At 38.4% G+C, this 20,501-nt stretch overlaps 1 protein-coding gene across 5 annotated transcripts in view; it reads right to left on the bottom strand.

Annotated features, from left to right (window-relative positions):
• LOC135092722 (uncharacterized) overlaps positions 1-20,501 on the bottom strand; it is a 101,679-nt gene that overhangs the window by 78,468 nt on the left and 2,710 nt on the right. For 2 of the 5 annotated variants that reach the window (XM_063991357.1, XM_063991361.1), the window contains exon 2: positions 2,687-2,896. In XM_063991357.1, coding sequence (XP_063847427.1) covers positions 2,687-2,816 — 130 coding nt within the window. In that variant the 5' untranslated portion in view covers positions 2,817-2,896. The other 3 variants (XM_063991359.1, XM_063991358.1, XM_063991360.1) reach the window with 3 other exon arrangements.

The raw sequence follows: 20,501 nt of genomic DNA, 5'->3' as shown, positions 1-20,501 counted from the left end.
TGAAACACAAGAAAACAAGAGTGCTGGGGAAATAGATTTCTGAAGCTGACTATGGAAAACTCAATGATGCAATGGGTGACTGAAAATACAAGACATAGGGTAGATAATGAACCAGCAAGACTAGACCTAATACTAACAAAGGGTATGGACCTAACTAAAGAATTAAGATATATGTGCCCAATGGGCAAAAGTGACCATGTAATGACAGAAACAGATACTGATAATGATGTCAGTGAAGAGGATGAATCATACAAAGGAAATAGGAGAAACTATGGAGAAGCAAACATAGATGACCTTTAGAAATCCTATGAAGAAATGGACTAGGAAAAGCTGAAAAGAGTAAATGATGTGCAAGATAAGTATGACATTTTTATGGAAATATATGAGACTGGAGTGAATAAATACGTCCCATTATACAAACCTAAAAAAAAAAGGAAAAATAGGGGTGGTTCAATGCAAGATGTTCAAGTGCAAAGAAAAAAAAAAGAAGCATGAATAAGAACGAAAAGAAATCAAAACCCCCTAAAAATACAGAAGACTTTAAGATAGCAGGAAATGAATATACAAAAATAAGAAGAGAAGAAGAGAAAGGATATGAAAAGGATATAGTTGAAGAGAGCAAGGACAAATCAAAACTGTTCTACAGATTCATTAATGGAAAAATTAAACTAAAAGAAAAACCAAAAAGATTGAAGGATGGAAATGAAACATACAAAGACCCAAAAGACATGAGTGAATTGCTAAACAAAATGTTTCAGCAAGTTTTCACAGAAGAATCACAATTTAAAGAACCACAAGACAAAAAGACAGAAAAGCAAATATGGGAAATTATAGTAATTAAAGAAGTTTATAAAATGATGGGAGAACTGGAAGAGACAAAAGCAACAGGACCAGATGGAGTATCAGGTTTCATTTTAAAAGTGTGTAGGAAGCAATTAATTGAACCAGTATATGACATAATAAAGTGCTCATTATCAACTGGAAGAATGCCTAAGGAATGAAAGAGAGAACACATAGTGCCAATTTATAAAAGTGGAAAGAAAGAAGAACCACTAAACCACAGATCAGCATCAATGACCAGCATAGTATATAATATCTGTGAAAAAAGTGATAAAGAAGCAGTGGACAGAATTTCTAGAAAAAAAACATGATATAATAACACAAAAACAGTATGGCTTTAGACAAAAGCAATCATGTGTAATGAATTTCATGAGCTATTCAAAAGTGACTGTTATAACACAGGAGAGGGATGGATGAGTAGACTACGTAGTTAGATGAGAGAGAAAAAAAAATCCCCATAGCAGACTTATGGAAGCTAGAAAATATAGGAGGATTAAGTGGAAAAATAAAAAAAATGGATGAAAAATTACTTAAAGAGAAGATAAATAAGAGTGGAAGTAAAAGATGTTAAATCAAAATGGAGAAAAGTAGATGGTGGAGTACCACAAGGATCAGTGTTGGCACCAATACTTTTCCTGATCTACATAAATGATATGCCTGAAAGAGTAAAGAATTACATGAGTTTGTTTGCGGACAATGCAAAGTTACAAAGACATCTAAGAAACAACAAAGACTTCAAAATTTTACAAGATGACTGGGACTGGAGTAAGAAATGGGAGATGGAATTTAATGTGAAAAAATATCATGTAATGGAAATGGGAAAAAAGTGAAGAGACCAAAAATGGACATATAAAAAGGGAAATGAAGAAATGATAAAAGTACAAGAAAAGAAAGATCTGGGAGTGATAATACAGGATAGTCAACACTTGGAGAAGCATGTAGGAAAGATATTCAGAGATACATATAAAATGGTGAGAAATACTGGAACAGCATTCCACTGCATGGATAAAGATAAGATAAGAAAGATAATTACCACTATGATTAGACCAAAGTTGGAATATGCTGAATCAGTGTCGTCTCCCCACAAGAAGAAACATGTTGAAAAAATAGAAAGGATACAAAGGATGGCAATGAAGATGGTTCCAGAACTGGAAGAATTAACATATGATGACAGGTTAAGGGAAATGAATCTGCCAACATTGCAACAAAAACAGAGAAATGCGAGACTTAGTACTAACTTATAAGTTACAGAACAGAGAGGAAGAAATAGATGATGACAAACTGCTGCAAAGAGAACTAGGAAATACCAGATACACATAAGGACACAGCAAAAAACTAAGAAAAGGAAGTGACATGAAGAAATAAAGTTTCACAGAGAAATATATATGTTTGGAACAAGCTCAGTGAGGATGTGAGGATGTACTGGCAATGAGTGTGCACAGTTTCAAGGAAAAACTGGACAAGTGTAGATATGGAGACAGGACCACACGAGCATAGCTCAGGCCCTGTAAATTACAACTAAGTAAATACAACTAGGTTAAACACACACACACACACACACACACACACACACACACACACACACACACACACACACACACACACACACACACAACGTTTATATAAGCATTATCTGCATATCAATAAATGCCTCCAAAATTATATTCTGATATACAACATAGGACACAAGACTATCACTATTTTTCATGTGCACTTCATTTATATTTCTTTATATTTCTCTGAAATATAAATAATTATTGCTTATTCCCTTCACATCTTTAAATATTTTTTTAAATTTTTAGTAGCAGTGTTTTCAAAACTTATGATATTACTATGAAATACTCACCACATGATTTTTTTCCTCTCTTGTTTTTTTCTTCACACTGTAATGACATAGTTTCTGGTGAAGAGCCATCCATTCTCTCATGCTGTAAAGATGCTTCCAATTCAGACGTTTCTTGTAAAGAGCCATCCATTCTCTCGTGCTGTAAAGATGCTTCCAATTCAGACGTGTTTGTTTTTTCAGCAGTACACTTCCTTCTATTTTTCAGTCATCCTGAGAATAAACATTAGTTCTTTTAGTAACACAGGATCACTTGCTTCTGTAATTTCCATATTCTTAAAACCCACACTCCCCCTTGGCTTGTTAGGTTAGGTTGTGCTAGGTTAGGTTAAAACCCTAGCGAGGAGGGGCCCAGGGGGGAGCATAGATCCCTTGCTAGGATATGTTAAGCTAGGTTAGGGAAATTCAAAATATTTAGGAAAATTTTCTCAGATTTTTGAACACCCATGTTTCACTTATTTTCATCCCCCCCAAACCTCACAATTCCCCACAGGCCTCCAAGCTTATTTAAGGGGTTAGGGAGGGATGGGGAGGAACGATGGGGTGGACTTCTTATCAAGAAATACCACAAATATTGACACAGATGTAGTACCAAAAAATGAATGAAATTTTAATGAAATAATAGGAAAAAGTTAGTTGTTGAGTATTTCTTTACTTTTTTTGGGGGGCATTATACAGAAAATATACGGTTAATCTGGATATTGAGTCTGAATTACCTACAAGCACAAAACTCACATGACATGAAGAAGGGTTCAGTGACCTTGCCATAAATGTAAAAGAATTGGGGGGGGGGGCTTGTGTCTAGTATGGCTGTAACAGCACTTGTGAATGTGGAGAAATTTGATATTTTCTAAGTCCAGCAGGCTCTGCACCAGTCAAGAGTAAACAATGAAATGACTTTCTTTTGTTTATAACTGGAATTTGTGAATAACAGCATATTAGGACTTCATTTTATCTATACAGCTAATTCCTCCAATCACGCACTGCAACTCGTGAGGTCATTCCTGAGGCCGCCAATTATGACTTTCCACAGTAGGTTCAGTTACACTTTTCATTTATTTTAGGGATGTGTCAGGCATTCTAATATAGGCTCACTGTCATTTGTTAATATGGCTACCCAGTGGAGGGAGGTGAAGTGAACAGTGCCAGTGTTCAGCAGAAAAGAAGTCACTACGTGAGATATTTAGCAACAGCAATGGTAAGTTGTGATATACAGACATAAGGAGAGGTTCCATGTGTTTATTAAGGAAGGTGCCAAACTGTACCCACTTCAATTGCCCTGATAATCTCCACACCACACTGGTAAGGCATAACAGTATAATTTTTGAGCTCCCTTGTTAGGTTAGGTTATGCTAGGTTACGTTTGATGAGGTTAGGTTATGCTAGGTTAGGTTAGGTTAGATTATGCTAGGTTAGGTTAGATTAGGTTAGGTTATGCTAAGTTAGGTTAGGTTATGCTAGGTTAGGTTAGATTATGCTAGGTTAGGTTAGACTAGGTTAGGTTATACTAGGTTAGGTTAGGTTAGGTTATGCTAGGCTAGGTTAGATTATGCTAGGCTAGGTTAGATTAGGTTAGGTTATGCTAGGTTAGGTTAACGTCCTAACGAAGGGGTCCAGGGGGGGAGGGGCGCAGCCCCACTGGCTAGATTAACGTCCTAGCAAGGGAGGTGTCTAGGGTAGGTTAGAGAAAGGTTAGGACTAGGATAGGTTAGGGAAATTCGAAATATTAAGATAAATATCCTTAGAGTTATTTGAATGATCACATTTCGCTTTTTATCCCCCCCAAAAAAAACCCGATTCCCCACAGGCCCCCAAGCTTGTTTGAAGGCTTGGGGGGGTTGGGGGAGTGGGGGGCGGACTTCTTATCAAGAAATACCAAATATACTACAGTTACTAAAAAAATAATAATAATAATAATAATTCCTTCTGACTGATATCCCCTCAAGAAGAAAAAAAAAAAAAATAGTAACACAATGTTTGAATTTTCTCCTGATGAGTAAATTTCCTGCTGACCTCACTGGTTTTGGTGAGGCGAAACGTAAAATTAGTGGCACTGGTGGAGACGTGTTTTCCCCGGCTGGCTGGGCCACGTCCTGTCAGTGTTCCAGTGTCGTGTCCATGAGTGTCTGGCTGTATGGAGCTGTGTGTGTGTGTGTGTGGGTGTAGATTGTCATCCCAAGGGGATGGCTTGGACGTTTTAAGCCTGGAAGGCGGCCCAGATATATGGAGCTGTCCAGGCTATGCTTACAAACAAAAGGCGGACGGCTCCATACAGCGGTCCGATTACACACCTATCCATGGACCTCCGGTCAATGTTTTGAAGCGTGGAGAGGCACTTTGTTTAATTTTTTCATAAGAAAACCTTTCATAGTCCATTACACTGCTATATTTTGAAAAAAAAAGTATACATTGTTGTACTGTGTAAGAAGTGTAGTCATGAATTATTAAATAGCCTTTATGCAATTATTAAAATTACATTACACTGATATAGGTTTGTTGACTCGGTTTGATCACAAAAAAAAAAGCTCTTCCAGTAAAAATCCCATTTTTGTTATATATTAAGTGTTAGACTGTAGTAATATCTGCTGTAAGATATTCTCTTGGCACATTATAGACATGTCTTTCTCAGCCAAGGGAACAAAGAAATAATTTGTTCTTCATTAAATAAAGTTTCCTCATCTTGGAACAATTTCCCTTTATTATCATCTCAAGAAAACTGAGAGCCCCCAGTTCTTGATGTAATATTCCCTTTATCCCTAAATTGGGCCAGTCTTCTCCATAAATCTTCAGCCATGTTAACACTCAGACGGCCACAGATAGCTTTAAGCGTTTTCAGTAGTGGTCTGGCACAGCATACAGTGTTTGATTTTCTATTGAACACGATTTACAGGCCTGCTGCCAAACAACAGGCCCCACCACCCTTGGGAAAAACGATAATGTACATCACTCGTTAACTTTAGGTAGTAATTCCGTAAGATACTGGAAGAAGTATTAACAGACTCTTCCGTTACTTAAGGGAAGCGTTCTCGAATTTGGGTAAAAAAAAAAAAAAAAAAAAAACGAAATATTTGTGTGCATACCAGCCACCACGACGCACTCAGTGATATGCTTGCCAAACGCGTAACGCGTCCCTTTTAAATGTCTAGCGAGTTTAAATGTCCGGGATATTTAAAGCCCCACTGCTCTAGCCACGCCCTCATTTTTCACTGTTTATTTTCCTCGTATTTTTACTAATTTATGAGCTTTTTACTTTTTTATTTATTTTTATTTTTATTTTATTATTATTATATATATATTTTTAATTATCTATTTATTTTTTTACAATTTATTGTTGTGTGTAGCAGCAGCAAGGACACCACCAGCTGGCTACCAGGGTTGCCAACTGGCAATTTTCATTACCAGATTGGTAATCTGGTCTGGTAATGAAAAATCAGTTAGGTAATGAATTATTGTGATTTGGCAATCTCGTAATGGGAGAGTTAAAATTTGGTAATAAATAGACCTAATTATGCTATATGAGGCGCCTAGAGCCAGTAACGTAAGCGCCATAAACAGAAAACGGAGAAAAAAAGCAATCAGAGTTTTGCAACATTCAGAATGCAATATCTCCTCAATTAATTGAAATAGGAAGTAGGGCTTGGCTTCAAAATCTTTGTTATTACATGTGGTTTACAGCCTATACATGGGCATTTAGTGAAATTAAAGCATTCTGGAAGGCTAATGAATGACCGCTTTTTTATCTGATTTATTTGTAGAAAAAATCAACAACACTTGCAATATTTTGTTTATCAAACATGTATACATTGTTTATTCCTGTTCCTGTGTCAAGTTGTTTCAACAGCATGTAGTCTATTGAGATTCACCACCATTGAAGCCATTCTTGATTGATGTACTAATTTTATTAAGCAAAAATGTAAGTGACACTCGTGCACATACTTCCTAATCTGACCACCAAATAACAAGGGAGAATGATAAATGTTACTGTATGTAAAGCGTATGTACATCACGTCATTATTCCTCGGCATTCATAAATGAAATGTTCAGTAGTTTTCTATTTGCATGAAAACGTGTAATGTGTGTATCAGTATTCAATGCTATATTAAGCACCAAAGCCGATGCTCACTTGTTAGTAGAGTGTGGTTAACCCACTGGTCACCTGCTTGCGTCACTCACGGCCAAGTCGCGCTCAAAGACGGGCAGGATGGTGACCGAGGTAAATACTTTAATTTTGTAGTAAAAACTGATTGTCATAGTGCCAAGTTGATTGCATGTATTGTTAATGAATATTGTAATATGTTGAAAGTGTTTAATATCAGTGTATAATATTATTTTGTAAGAAACTGAGACTGAGAACTTGTTCACAGTTCTTATGGTCATGCCTAGCTCATCAATAAACATCAGAGAGAGAGAACTGTCTTTCCTCAACCCTACGATGATGGGTGTGATCAGTAAAACAGATCACCTGAGAGCCGATTGATGCCCAGCTGGTGTGGCTACAGTAAGAACTCCACCTACAAGCAAGAAATTGGCTCCACATGAAACTGTAGCAAGAGTGAGTCATGGGACAAGGGGACGCTGACATAAGCCTATAGGTTGACCTCTGAGGCCCTGGGGTCAGCTCTACCCTTGACGACAACCACTCCCTTCTACCCACTGTGCCTCGCCACCATTTTGTAGAACCCATGGTGACAGGCAAGAAAGTATAATAGTATGTATGTGCACTGAATTGAGTAGCCTAAGTAAACGAAAATTACCCACAATTAGCTAGTATTAGAGTGGTAATTTTAATTGTTCTTTCAGTGTCTCAGTAGTGACACAATTAAGTTGTTAGATATGTCTGATACTGAGGAAATTAATACTGTAGATGGCCTTAGGGAAGGTGGGGATGAGCAAGTGGACAATGGTCAAGCTTGTAATGAAGAAGTTAGTGTCAGGGGGCGAGTACTGACTGACAAAGGAAGGGAATATCAAGTCAGTGTAACCAACGGAAGAGCAGAGTCCTGTAAGCGTAAACGGAGCAGTGTTACCAGCAAAATTAAGAAAGGACTAAAAATTGTAATTAGCCCTTTTGAATTAGAGCTCATGTCAAGTGAAGTAATAGAGGCATTTCATCAGTATTATGTGGAATACACAAAACTGGAGGAACTAGAGCCAGAAAAGTCAGAGGAACTAAATGAAGAGCTGGAACACAACCAATGAGTTCACCATGAAATATTAGAAAGTATAGAATGTAAAAGAAAAGAGTTAAAGAATGACAAAGGATCAGTTTGTTCTAGCAAACGGTTTAGACATTCTAGAGTCTCATCTACTTCATCACGTTCATCAGCACAAAGAAAGCAAGAAGCAGTAGCAAAAGTAGCCAGACTTAAAAAGGAAATGGAATATCATGATAGTTTAGAAGAGGCAGAAGTTGGGTTAGCTAGAGACCAGGCAATGTTTGCAAAGAAAAAGAAAGAGAGAGATTTAGCAGTCGCTAGTGCAGAACTTAATGCTCTTAGCTTAGTTCAAGAAGTAAAAATGCTTCTAGGTAATGATGAGAGTGTAGAGAAGCAAAGTTATCTTCAACAATACATAGAGTCACAAAATGAAATGAAAGCACAAGCAATCAACAAAGTGACAATGCCATGCCTCACAAATATGCTACATTCCATAACTCACAGGAACCTTCTTCTTGCAATAGAGACAATGAATTGATGACAAATGAAGTTGATGGACAAATATTTAGTGGATCTCAAGCAATAAATCTCAACCCTACAGCTCAAAGTTTTGTACCAAGTTCTCGTAGGCACACTCATAATGTCAACATGCCTAATAATGTGAATAATGTGAGACAGAATCATCAATCCTTTTCCCATCCTGGGGGAACCTTTGCAATTAACATACCTGATCCCAAGTGGATCAGGTATGTTAATACCAATAGAACCTAACACTTTTGATGGAGAACCCATGGAATTTCCAAGTTGGTTGAAAAACTTTGAAACTTATGTAGAATCTAGAACTTCTAATAGTAGAGAGAGACTTGCCTACTTAGACAGGTATACAAATGGTGAGGCAAAGGATGCCATTAAATTGTTAATGCACTTAAACTCTGATGCTGACTATGTGCAAGCAAAGAAAATTCTTAGGGATAGATTTGAAAACAAAAGCATCATAGCTGATGCTTACACAAAAAAGTTAATGAATTGGCTACCAATCTCTCCGCATAACGGACCAGCATTAACAGCATTCTCAGATTTTTTGAAGTGCTGTTTAGCTGCAATGAAACACACTTCTCATTTGTCATTTCTGAATGACCCGAGAGAACAGAGAAAGGTGCTAGCAAAAACTCCCTGAACATATTGTTCATGACTGGAGAAAGCAAGTAATGATGTATCTTGATACTAACAGTAATAACAACACTCCTTGTAGTGATGAAGAGCACCACCCACCCTTTGAAATGTTATGTGAATTTGTCCAGAAAGAAGCAAAAGGAGCAAGCAATCCCTTTGTTTCTTGGGATTCAGTAAGTAGGGAAGTAAATGACTGGATAAAAACTAAAAAAAAGGCAACCAATCGGAAACCATGACAAAGAATAGAGGTAGTAGAACTTTCATGGCTAAATCAACTGAGGAAAAACCAATATGGTCATTCCAAAGTAAGGTAAACGTACAAGCCAACAAACAGTATCCCAAGGACCAGGAAAGGAAAGGACGATTCTGTCACTACTGTACAAAGGATCATGATTTAGATTAATGCAAGGAATTTGCCAAACTTGATGGTAATACTAGGTACAAATTTGCTAAAGAAAAATGGTTATGTACAGGGTGTCTAAAATTGGGTCACAAAGGAAAGGATTGTAGAAGAAGGAAAGTTTGTAAAGTATGCGCAGAGATACCATCCCACAGCTCTTCACAATGATGACATGACAAGAACTGAGAGCCAAAGGGTGCCAGAACAAACAACTCAGCCTAAAGGTGATAAACCCACAACAGTAGTAGCAAATAAGGTAAAAGTTACAGAATCAGTGACACATGACATGCACACCATGATAGTTCCTGTATGATTACATCATGTTAGTAATGAAGAGAATAAAGTTTTAGTGTATGCCCTGCTGGATGAGCAGTCTGATGCTTCATTCATCAAGGAAAGCACTCTGGATAACTTGGGAGTTAGTGGACCATCAGTGTCACTCAATATCCACACAATAAGTGGAAAACAAATCACTGATTCCACCAAAATTCATGGACTTAAAGTGAGAGGTTATAATGAAGAAGTGGAAATATCAATCCCTTCAGCATATTCAACAGAAAACATTTCAGCTGGACGGAGTCAGATACCAAGACCCGAGACTGTTTGTGACTGGCCCTACTTAAAGGCGATCTCTGACAAACTAATGAAATATGACCCTGATGTTGACATAGGACTCCTCATTGGTCTTGATTGTGCAGAAGCCATTATGGCAGAAGAGCAAATAGCAGGTGATAGCAAGAAGCATCCCTATGCTCGTAGGACAGAGCTAGGTTGGGGGATCAATGGTAGAATCTCACCCCATTCAAGTCCATTGGAGGATACAGTGGTAGTCTACAGAACAGTGACACAAAAAGTAGAAATCAATGAAGAAAAGAGGGTTAATTTCTTAGCGGTTCCTACTAAGACCAAAGAGATGATTAATCCTTCTCAAGTGAGAGATATGTTTGAACTTGACTTCAGTGATAGAAGGTCAGATGACACTCCATTATCATATGAAGATAAAAGGTTTATGAGTAAGATGAAAGGAGTACATCAGCTGAAGGATGGCCATTATGAGTTGGCCCTTCCTCTTAAAGATGGTAATGTCAAGCTTCTAAACAATAAACTATTAGCAGAGCAGAGACTCAATAAGTTAAGAGCTAAACTTGAGAAGGATAATCAACACAAAGGTGATTACAAAGTGTTTATGGATGATATGATTACAAAAGGTTATGCAGAGGTAGTACCAACAAAAGATTTAGTTAGGAATGATGGTAAGGTCTGGTACATTCCACATCATGGAGTCTATCATCTGAGAAAGCCAAAGAAGTTGAGAGTTGTCTTTCACTGTAGTGCAAACTACAGGAACCAGTCACTAACCAGTCACCTGTTACAAGGCCCAGACCTTACCAACAAACTTATTGGAGTGTTGTGTAGGTTTAAGCAAGAAAGCATTGCACTTGTATGTGATATAGAAGCAATGTACCATCAAGTGAAGATCAACCCCAGAACACAGAGACATGTTAAGATTCCTTTGGTGGGAAAATGGTGACCTTAATAATGAGATAGCTGAATACAGGATGACACCTCACCTGTTGGGAGCTACTTCATCTCCAAGTGTAGCCAACTTTGCTCTTAAGAAAGCTGCAGATGACTACGGGTGTGGATCTGATGCAGCCAAGTTTGTAAGAAACAACTTTTATGTTGATGATGGTTTGAAGTCAGTAGCTACAATGGATGAAGCCGTCATTCTTATTCAGCAGAGGAAAAGAATTATGTTACAAGGGAGGTTTTAATCTTCATAAGTTCTTGTCAAACAACAAAGATGTATTAGCTGCAATTTCTCCTCATGAGAGTGCAGATGGAATTAAAAGTTTGGATTTTAGTAAGAATGAAGACACACTGCCTACAGAAAGAACTTTGGGAGTTGAGTGGTGCATAGAATCTGACACATTTCAATTTAGAATAAAGCTGAAAGACAAGCCACTCACCAGGAGAGGCATTCTGTCAACAGTGAGCTCTGTATATGATCCATTAGGTCTAGTGTCACCTCTCATACTGACTGGAAAGCAAATTTTACAAGAATTATGTAAGAATGCAGTTCAATGGAATGATGAGGTGCCAGATTATGTCAAGCCTAAAATAAAACGGAAGGATGAGCTGCACAAACTAGATCAGCTAAAAGTACCTAGATGTTACAAACCTGATGACAATGGGGAAGTAGAAAAGGTTGAACTCCATCACTTTCCAGATGCCTGCCAAGAGGGATGTGGCCAGTGCTCATATATTAGATTAATTAGCAAGACTGGCCGAATTCATTGTGCATTAGTAATGGCAAGGTCACGTGTCACACCTCTAAAAACCATGACAATTCCCAGACTAGAGCTAGCAGCAGCAGTGGTGTCAGTTAGAATCCATGAACTCTTGAAGGGAGAACTTGAGTATAATAATGTGGAAGAAGTATTTTGGACAGACAGCAAAGTAGTCCTTGGTTACATTGCAAATGAAGCAAAGAGATTCCATGTATATGTTGCTAATAGAGTAGAAGCAATTAGAGATCACACTTCACCAGATCAGTGGAAATTTGTAGAGACACAGTATAACCCAGCAGATCATGCATCTAGAGGCATGACAGCAGATGAATTGTGTAATAGCAAAATCTGGTGGAATGCCCCAGAATTCCTTTGGCAACATAGTAAAATGGATAGCCATCCCCAGTACAAGGTCATAAATGAAAATGACCCTGAAGTGAAGAAAGTTGTATGCCATGCTGTAGGTACACAACAGCCCACATATATACTAGAAAGACTTGAGTATTTTTTCTGATTGGTTTAAAGCAAAGAGAGCAGTTGCTGTATGCCTCAAGCTTCTGAACAGTTTCAGAGGAAAAGGTGGTGGCACTACTAAAGCAAAGGGAGACACATATGAGCCAGTAAATGTAGCACAAGTGTCAGAAGCTGAAAATGAAATGATAAAACAACTGCAAGCAAAGGCATTCCAAAAGGAGATAAATGTACTGAAATCATCTGCTAACCATAATTCTTTAATTAAAGGGGACAATGGCAAGGGAACTAAAGTGATAGACAAGATCAGTCCCTCTATAAGTTAGATCCCTTCATTGATAAAAATGGTATCATGAGAGTAGGAGGGAGATTGAGGCTTTCTAATCTGACAGATGAATCCAAACATCCAGTCATCCTCCCCAAAACATCACACATAACCCAGCTGATAATATGCCACCCACACAAAAGAACAAATCATCAAGGCAGGGGCATAACTTTAAATGAAATCAGGTCATGTGGATACTGGATAGTAGGAGGATCATCCCTAGTATCAAGGCACATTTTAAAATGCATTATCTGTCATAAAGTTAGAAGTACAACACAGGGACAGAAGATGGCAGACCTGCCTATTGACAGACTAGAAAAATCACCTCCTTTTACATACTCAGCAGCAGATTTCTTTGGCCCTTTCTACATCAAAGAGGGGCGTAAAGAGCTTAAAAGATACGGAGTGCTCTTTACTTGCATGACATGTAGAGTTGTGCACATAGAGACAGCCAGCAGCATGGATACAAGTTTCTCCCTAAGTGCATACCGTCGCTTTGTAGGACAAAGAGAGCCTGTAAGACAGCTGAGATGTGACCAAGGAACTAACTTTGTAGGAGCCAAATCAGAGTGTGAGAAATGCTTGAAAGAACTAAATAACAATAAAGTCAGACAAGAACTCATGAAAGATCAGTGTGACTGGATTGTTTTTAACATTAATATACCCAATTCCAGTCACATGGAAGGTGTTTGGGAGAGGCAGATACGCACAGTGAGAAATGTACTCTCTGTGTTACTTGATCAGCATGGTACCCAGTTAGATGACCAAGATCTGAGAATCTTCTTAGTTGAAGCTGAAAATATAGTTAATGGTCGTCCCCTAACTGTGGACCATCTTAACTCCCCAGAAAGTCTTACACTGCTGACACCCAGTAATTTGTTAACTATGAAAACAAAGGTAGTACTGCCTCCTCCAAGCATTTTCATTAAGAAGGACCTGTACTGCATAAAGAGATGGCGCAGAGCACAATACCTAGCCAACTAGTTGTGGTCCAGGTGGAAAAAGGAGTATGTGCAATTCCTACAACTTAGAAATAAGTGGACAACACCAAAGAGGAATCTCAGTGTAAATGACATAGTTATCATCAAGGATCAGAATGTCGTAAGGAACCAGTGGAAACTGGGAAGAGTAACAGAAGTATCTCCTGATCATGATGGCCTAGTAAGAAAGGTTAAGGTCCTGGTGTCAGACTGTAATCTCGACAATCAGGGAAGACGCACAAAGGCAAACAGGACCATGATAGAGAGGCCAATACATAGTCTAGTATTGCTGTTAGAAGGTAATGCATAATAATAGACTGGAGCATCTCCGCCAAGGAGCCAGTGTAACAAAACATATTATGTACTAAGGTACATACTAATGTTAATTTAAGGTAAATTGTTACATGATTTAGGGGAGCCATGTTACTGTATGTAAAGTGTATGTACCTCACGTCATTATTCCTTGGCATTCATAAGTGAAATGATCAATAGTTTTCTATTTGCATGAAAACGTGTAATGTGTGTAAGTATCAGTATTCAATGCTATATTAAGCACCGAAGCCGATGCTCACTTGTTGGTAGAGTGTGGTTAACCCACTAGTCGCCTGCGGGCATCACTGAAGGCCAAGTTGCGCTCAGACAAAGATGGGCAGGATGGTGACTGAGGTAAATACTTTAATTTTGTAGTAAAAACTGATTGTCATAATGCCAAGTTGATTGCATGTATTGTTAATGAATATTGTAATATGTTGAAAGTGTTTAATATCAGTGTATAATATTATTTTGTAAGAAATTGAGGCCGAGAACTTGTTCACAGTTCTTATGGTCATACCTACCTCATCAATAAACGTCAGAGAGAGAACTGCCTTTCCTCGACCCTATGATGATGGGTGTGATCAGTAAAACAGGTCACCTGAGAGCCAATTGATGCCCAGCCGGTGTGGCTACAATAAACGGTAGAAAATAGCTTCTGTATGTAGGGATTCTGTAGTGCAAAATTACCGATGGCTCAGGATTCCTTGTGCAAGACTGTGGCTATCGGCAATGTAATTTTATCATAGCAGCCATCAGCCCAGGGAGGTCCCATTTCCCGCGCTTTTACATGGCGGCCTGTAGACCTGCTCACGTATGCTTTTCTCATATTCCGTCGTCTTTTAGCTAAGTTTTTCTTCCACTCTGCTGGGTTACGCACACGTTTCCTTCCTTTAGAGGGTTCTGGCTCCTAAGGGGGCATGTTGTTGTCTGCTGTAATGATGAAATCTTGCGTATTAGTGTAAAAGAAAGGCAGTGTCATTCAGTGGTGGTAAGCTGGCGGAGGGTGCATGAGTGTCTGTGCATGTGAGGTGTGGGGGAGGCAGGCTGCTGTCAGTCGTGTCACATGAAGCGCAGCCTGTGCCGTCATTGGCTAGCTGGCTGCTAGTTGGGAGTTACTTCATTCTAGCACCACCCACTCATCACCTTGCTTCAAGAGCTACACGAAGGGTCTACAGATAACTGCATTTGGGTGGATTTTCAACCCTACTGCTGTGTCCATTCTGACTTTTACTCTGCTTCCCGCCACAGCAGAAAGGTGAGGGAAGACAATGCGATAAAAATGATAATTTCGGCTGGAGTGTCGCTTACATTACTCTGGCTCTAGGCGCCTCATATATGTACGGTATACTGTAGATTCATAACTTAAAATACTTTTTTTTTTTTTTGTTATATACAAATGAAAGACGAATGGATAAACGAAAACTGGACGTATCCATCAAATAATCATAGTAGACCCTTACGTGCTGGACATGTTCAGTTTTCATAGAGGGTGGGTAGTAGACGCTAGACATGTCCAGCTCCAGTACTAGGTTCGTACAAGGATCAGTAACATGATTGCCAAGTCTGGCACCTGACAGTTCATCGAGTTAGTCTTAATTCTGCCATAGTATGGTATTCGTGATTTACTTTCTGGAGTTCTAACATTGGTGACGTGTTATGTCTTTATGGAAAGGTGCACATGACTCTACAAGAACATATCACAGTGCATGGGAAAAAGAGTACCCATGGGTAACTAAAGCAAAGGATGGAACACAATATGCTTTTTGTAAAGTGTGTAATAAAAATCTGCAACCACAGAAGGCCACACTCAAAGTGCATGCAGAATTGAAAGATCATGAACAACGGGTTAGTGCAGTTTCATCAATGAGAGCAAATGTGTTTCAGACAAGTAGACAAAATCTTCAACACAGTGACCTTCTCAAGAAAACTGAGTTACAGTTGGCGGTTGCAGTAAGTTGTCATGCTCCTGTTATCTGTATAGATCACTTTAGTGAAATAATGAAGGAAAATAGTAGTGCTGGAAGTTTGTTTGCAAATTTAAGCTTTACCATACCAAATGTTCAGTGCTAATTACTAATGTTGTTTCACCAAGCTTTGAGGAGGATTTACATAAGAAAGTGATAAATGCTAAGTATTACAGCATTCTAGTTGATGAGTCCACTGACATATCTACAGACAAGAAGATCTGTGTGTGTTTTAAGATTTTTTGATGAAACAGTAAACGAGGTAGTATCTGCTTTTTTAGGGCTGGTACCCATTACTGAGACCACAGGTGAAGCTTTATTTAAAGCAACTAGTGATCTCTTGCGCAAGTGAAGTATTGCCATTGAAAACTGCATTGGGTTCTCAAGTGATGGCGCTAACAACATGATTGGGGAAAGCAACTCCTTATGGTCTCACATTACGGTACAGGCTCCACATTGCATTAAAATGCAGTTCACTTGCCATAGTTTAGCTTTATGCATACAAAAGGGATTTTATAAATTTCCCTCTAACCTTGGTTTCACGTTACAAGAAGTACCAAAGTGGTTCAGAAAAAGTACATTAAGGCGTGAGATGTAAAAGATGTTGTATGAGACCATGAATATTGATGAAGAAAGGCATGGTATGCCCCTTCCATTTCTTACCCTTTCCACAACACGGTGGTTAGTCAGAGGAAAAGTGATATTCAACATTTTAGTCAACTGGATGGAACTAAAAGCTTATTTTCAGTGTGCCAGGAGCCATGGAGCACAAGGTGTAAGGTACAAGGCTCGTCTTTTGTGGGAAATGTTCTGCGACGACTCCAACTACTTGTACTTCGTCTTCAGTTCACCCCTGGTTACATAATTTGAAAGGGTGAATGTACTCTTCCAGTCTAATAATGCCAGTCCATCCTCATTGCTTCGTGAATTAGATATAAATTATAAATCTCTTCACAGCAAGGTCTATAGTGAGCAAGGCACGTTACTACCAGTGAGTAAAACTGAATTTGGAGCTAAGTTTTCCATGGAATGTAACAGGCTTCTTTCCGGCAAGAATATGGCCTCTTATCTTCAAACCATACTGCAACGGTGTCAGGAAATGCTTCTTGAACTGGTGTCTCACATCAAGATGAGGCTACCAGAGAACAGAGGCCTGTTTGACAGATTAAGCAAGTTATCCCCACACAATGTCCTTACCCAGTTAAACAGACCAAAATTCAACGAACTTCCATTTCCTCATCTCCAAGAAGACTCTCTAGAACTTTGTGAAGGACAGTACTGAGAAATTTTTCATCCCTGGAAAATGAAGAAGTCTTCAGCTCTGGAATCCCAGAAGATCCAGTTCACTTTTGGGCTTCAATAAAGAAATACGAAGAAGGAGGTCGAAAGCCGTATGAAGCCCTAGCCGGACATGCTTTGGCTGCTTTGACAACACCAGTAAGCAACGCAGTTGTTGAGAGGATTTTTTCCCATGTTAATGCTGTGAAGACTAAGGTGCGAAATCCAAAGGAACTTAAGATGCTGGAGGCTATTTTGAGGATACGCATAACCATAATTATGTCAAGAAAATGTTGCAAGGACCTAATAATTACAAAAGGCATGTTAGACAAATTCAGTGTTGATGTGTAAGAACATGCAAGAAGTCAAGATTGTCAGGGCAGTAAGGATGATGCCCTTGGTGCTCTGTACGAATATTTCTCAATTCTTGCCTCTGGACCCAGTCACCAACTAATCTGTCAACTGGCATCTCACAGTAAGTTTATTTCTTATCACAATTTTCTTATCCCAGTCACCATTATATACATACATACATACATATATATATATATATATATATATATATATATATATATATATATATATATATATATATATATATATATATATATATATATATATATATATATATATATATATATATATATATATATATATATATATATATATATATGCATGGTTGGCATGATGTTATGAATGTGAAGCTAACGCGCTATTGGTTCTCTGTCGCCTCTAACCCCCCCCCACCTCTTACACCCAAAACATTACCAAATGAGCATTCACGAAGTATAGGAAATCAACGATGTACCGCTCCTCATTTCCTGTTTTTTGTTGTTGCTTCCAGGCCATCGACCATATCTGTGACCACAAAAGACTGCAATAGCGATGTTGTGCCGTGCCACTAGAATTTAGACAGCAAATCATACGTACAAATCAGATCATACAGTGTTTTCAACTTGGCTGGACTTGGTGAGAGGTGGGAAGCTGTCTTTGGGATGGACATATGGGTGGAGATCATGTCCACATATACATATATACATGTACGTACAAATATATGTACACAGGTGCAGGAGAAGAAATAATTCTCTCTCTCTCTCTCTCTCTCTCTCTCTCTCTCTCTCTGGCATGTGATATTAGGCTTTAGAGCACTCATTTAGAATTATGAGTGATAATATCATGTCACTGTAATCCTAAAAGGCATCTAATGATTGAGCTTTTATTTTACTGTTTGCGCCTGGTCATGCAATAAACAATGAAAAAAATCTTTTTACTATCATTACTGGAAACGCCTGGTGAATTTCTTTTGATACTGTGGTTATTTGGCATAAACACCATTGATAACAGATCTACATAATATATTTAGGAAACTATAATGTACTTTTCGTAGCTCAAACCGTCCGTCAATTCTTTCTTATTTTTTTATCTAGTATGCAAAAAGAAACTGGTAAATTCCCATAGTTAACACGAGAGATAGCAATGTTTTGGGTGTATCTGCTAATCGTAAGCTCCGCCCACAGACTGGATAACCTTCGTTCATTGGCTTCACTTGTCTTGATGAGAGCGAAGCGCCAGACCATCTCCTGTACATTAAAGCTCCTTGGATGAATTAGTTGTTGATGTTTGGACATGGTGCGGAGTAATATCCCTTGGTTTACAAGGCAACTGGAAAAATAACCATATTCCCGGGTTCTCCTGGGCCGATCACATGAAAAATCACAATCACAAATATTGTAAGTTGAGAGAATATGCCAGAACTGATGATATGTATTTTGAGAGAAATTCTTTATTAATATTTAGATCCAAAAATTATTAATGGTGTTAGAATCCAGGAGTGCGTGGGACCACTAGCAAAAATGTTCAAGAATAATTTGTGAATGTAGAAGGGGTCTAAACTATTAAGGATATTGCAAAATTAAGTATTTTAGTATAGGTGGAGACTAGTTTTTTGGGATGCACCACGTTCTATAAAAGTCTGTGCGCGTTTTCGGTGTCAGAGCCTACCTGACATTGTTGCCCACAAGTACGTTTGTATCAGTCTCAACAATTATTATTATTATATATATGTATATTTCACTATTTCATATATTCATCCCACGTGTACCATGGCCAGGCAGTCGTTTCTCCACCTCTCAAAGGAGTTCCACACCCACTTCCAGTCCTCAGGGATAACACCTGCGCACATATGTTGGTCTTCCTTCCTGGTCATTTTTCCTCCTCTATCGCAAGGGAATTTCACACCCACTTCTAGTCCTTAGGGATAACACCTGCGTTCGTTCTCCTTTCTCTACCTCTCAAGGGAATTTCACATCCACTTCCAGTCCTTGGGGATAAATATCTGCAGTCCGCTTAGCTAAGATAAATACAGCTGCATGGTAGCGAGCTCCCAGTTCATTTGGGAGTTCAGTGCCAGTCAGAGTCAGAGTCAGTCAGTCACCCAGTCACGAGCAGCCAGTCTTGGTCTCTCACTCAGTATCACTCACAGTCACAGTCAGTTTGAGAGACGCTGCTCAGTCATCATCCATATCACTTCAGAGAGAGAGAACAATCAATTGTCACGTTACAATTTCGTCTCGAGTCCAGTGTGTACAATCAGTCATCTATTAAATCAAGAACTCTCATCATTGTGTCTTTTATTTGCACACATCACTGTATCAACCAACTACCCACGACCTCCAAGCTACCAGAATCACCGCCTCACTCCGACCATCCACGCTACCAACACTCCAAGTATCATCATCGACTGGAAAAATAACAATCAGTATCAGAGCAGCAGTGTCAATAATCAAATCAGATACACTGGTGGCGCAATCAAATCAAATCCATAAACAGAGGTAATCATTAACTCAGATTAGAGGTGACACTCAACTCCGAAACACTGGTGGCGCGCACATCTAGAACAAGCGGTGACAATCAATTTCGAAACACGTTCATCAGAATTGTTTGAAGGTGGTTCATATGAAAATATTTTTTTTTCATCTATATGTATATTATTTGTGTCAGAGGCTAACTGACATCATTGTCCACAGAGAGAAAAAAAGCATGTAAAATTCCCTTTACCAGTTAATTATTATCATTACTTATTTATTTTATTATTTTATTTTATTTTTTGAGGGAGGATAAACAAAATTTAAAATGTGAACAGATTAGGGAAATTGTTTTATGATAAAGTAATAGTCAAACACCAGTGATACACACATTACTGAAAGTAACACCTACACAGGATGTTTTCTGTCAAAAATTAAGACAAACCCCTGAGGCACCAATTACTTGTTATAACAATTTCATTTAAATTATTATTATCATGAACTGATTAGTTATCATAGTTCCCGGTATAGGAGGTTCCACAACTCCAAGGTAACAGAACTAATTTCTAGAAATACCATTGTGAATCAGGAGAGAAAAATCATTTGAAAACTATTTGTTATTTAGAAGGTAACATCAATAAAACTCAATCTAATTGTCATG

The sequence above is a fragment of the Scylla paramamosain genome, chromosome 40 (genome assembly GCF_035594125.1).
Source record: "Scylla paramamosain isolate STU-SP2022 chromosome 40, ASM3559412v1, whole genome shotgun sequence".
Lineage (NCBI taxonomy): Eukaryota > Metazoa > Arthropoda > Malacostraca > Decapoda > Portunidae > Scylla > Scylla paramamosain.
This window is presented reverse-complemented; position numbering and strand designations above follow the sequence as displayed.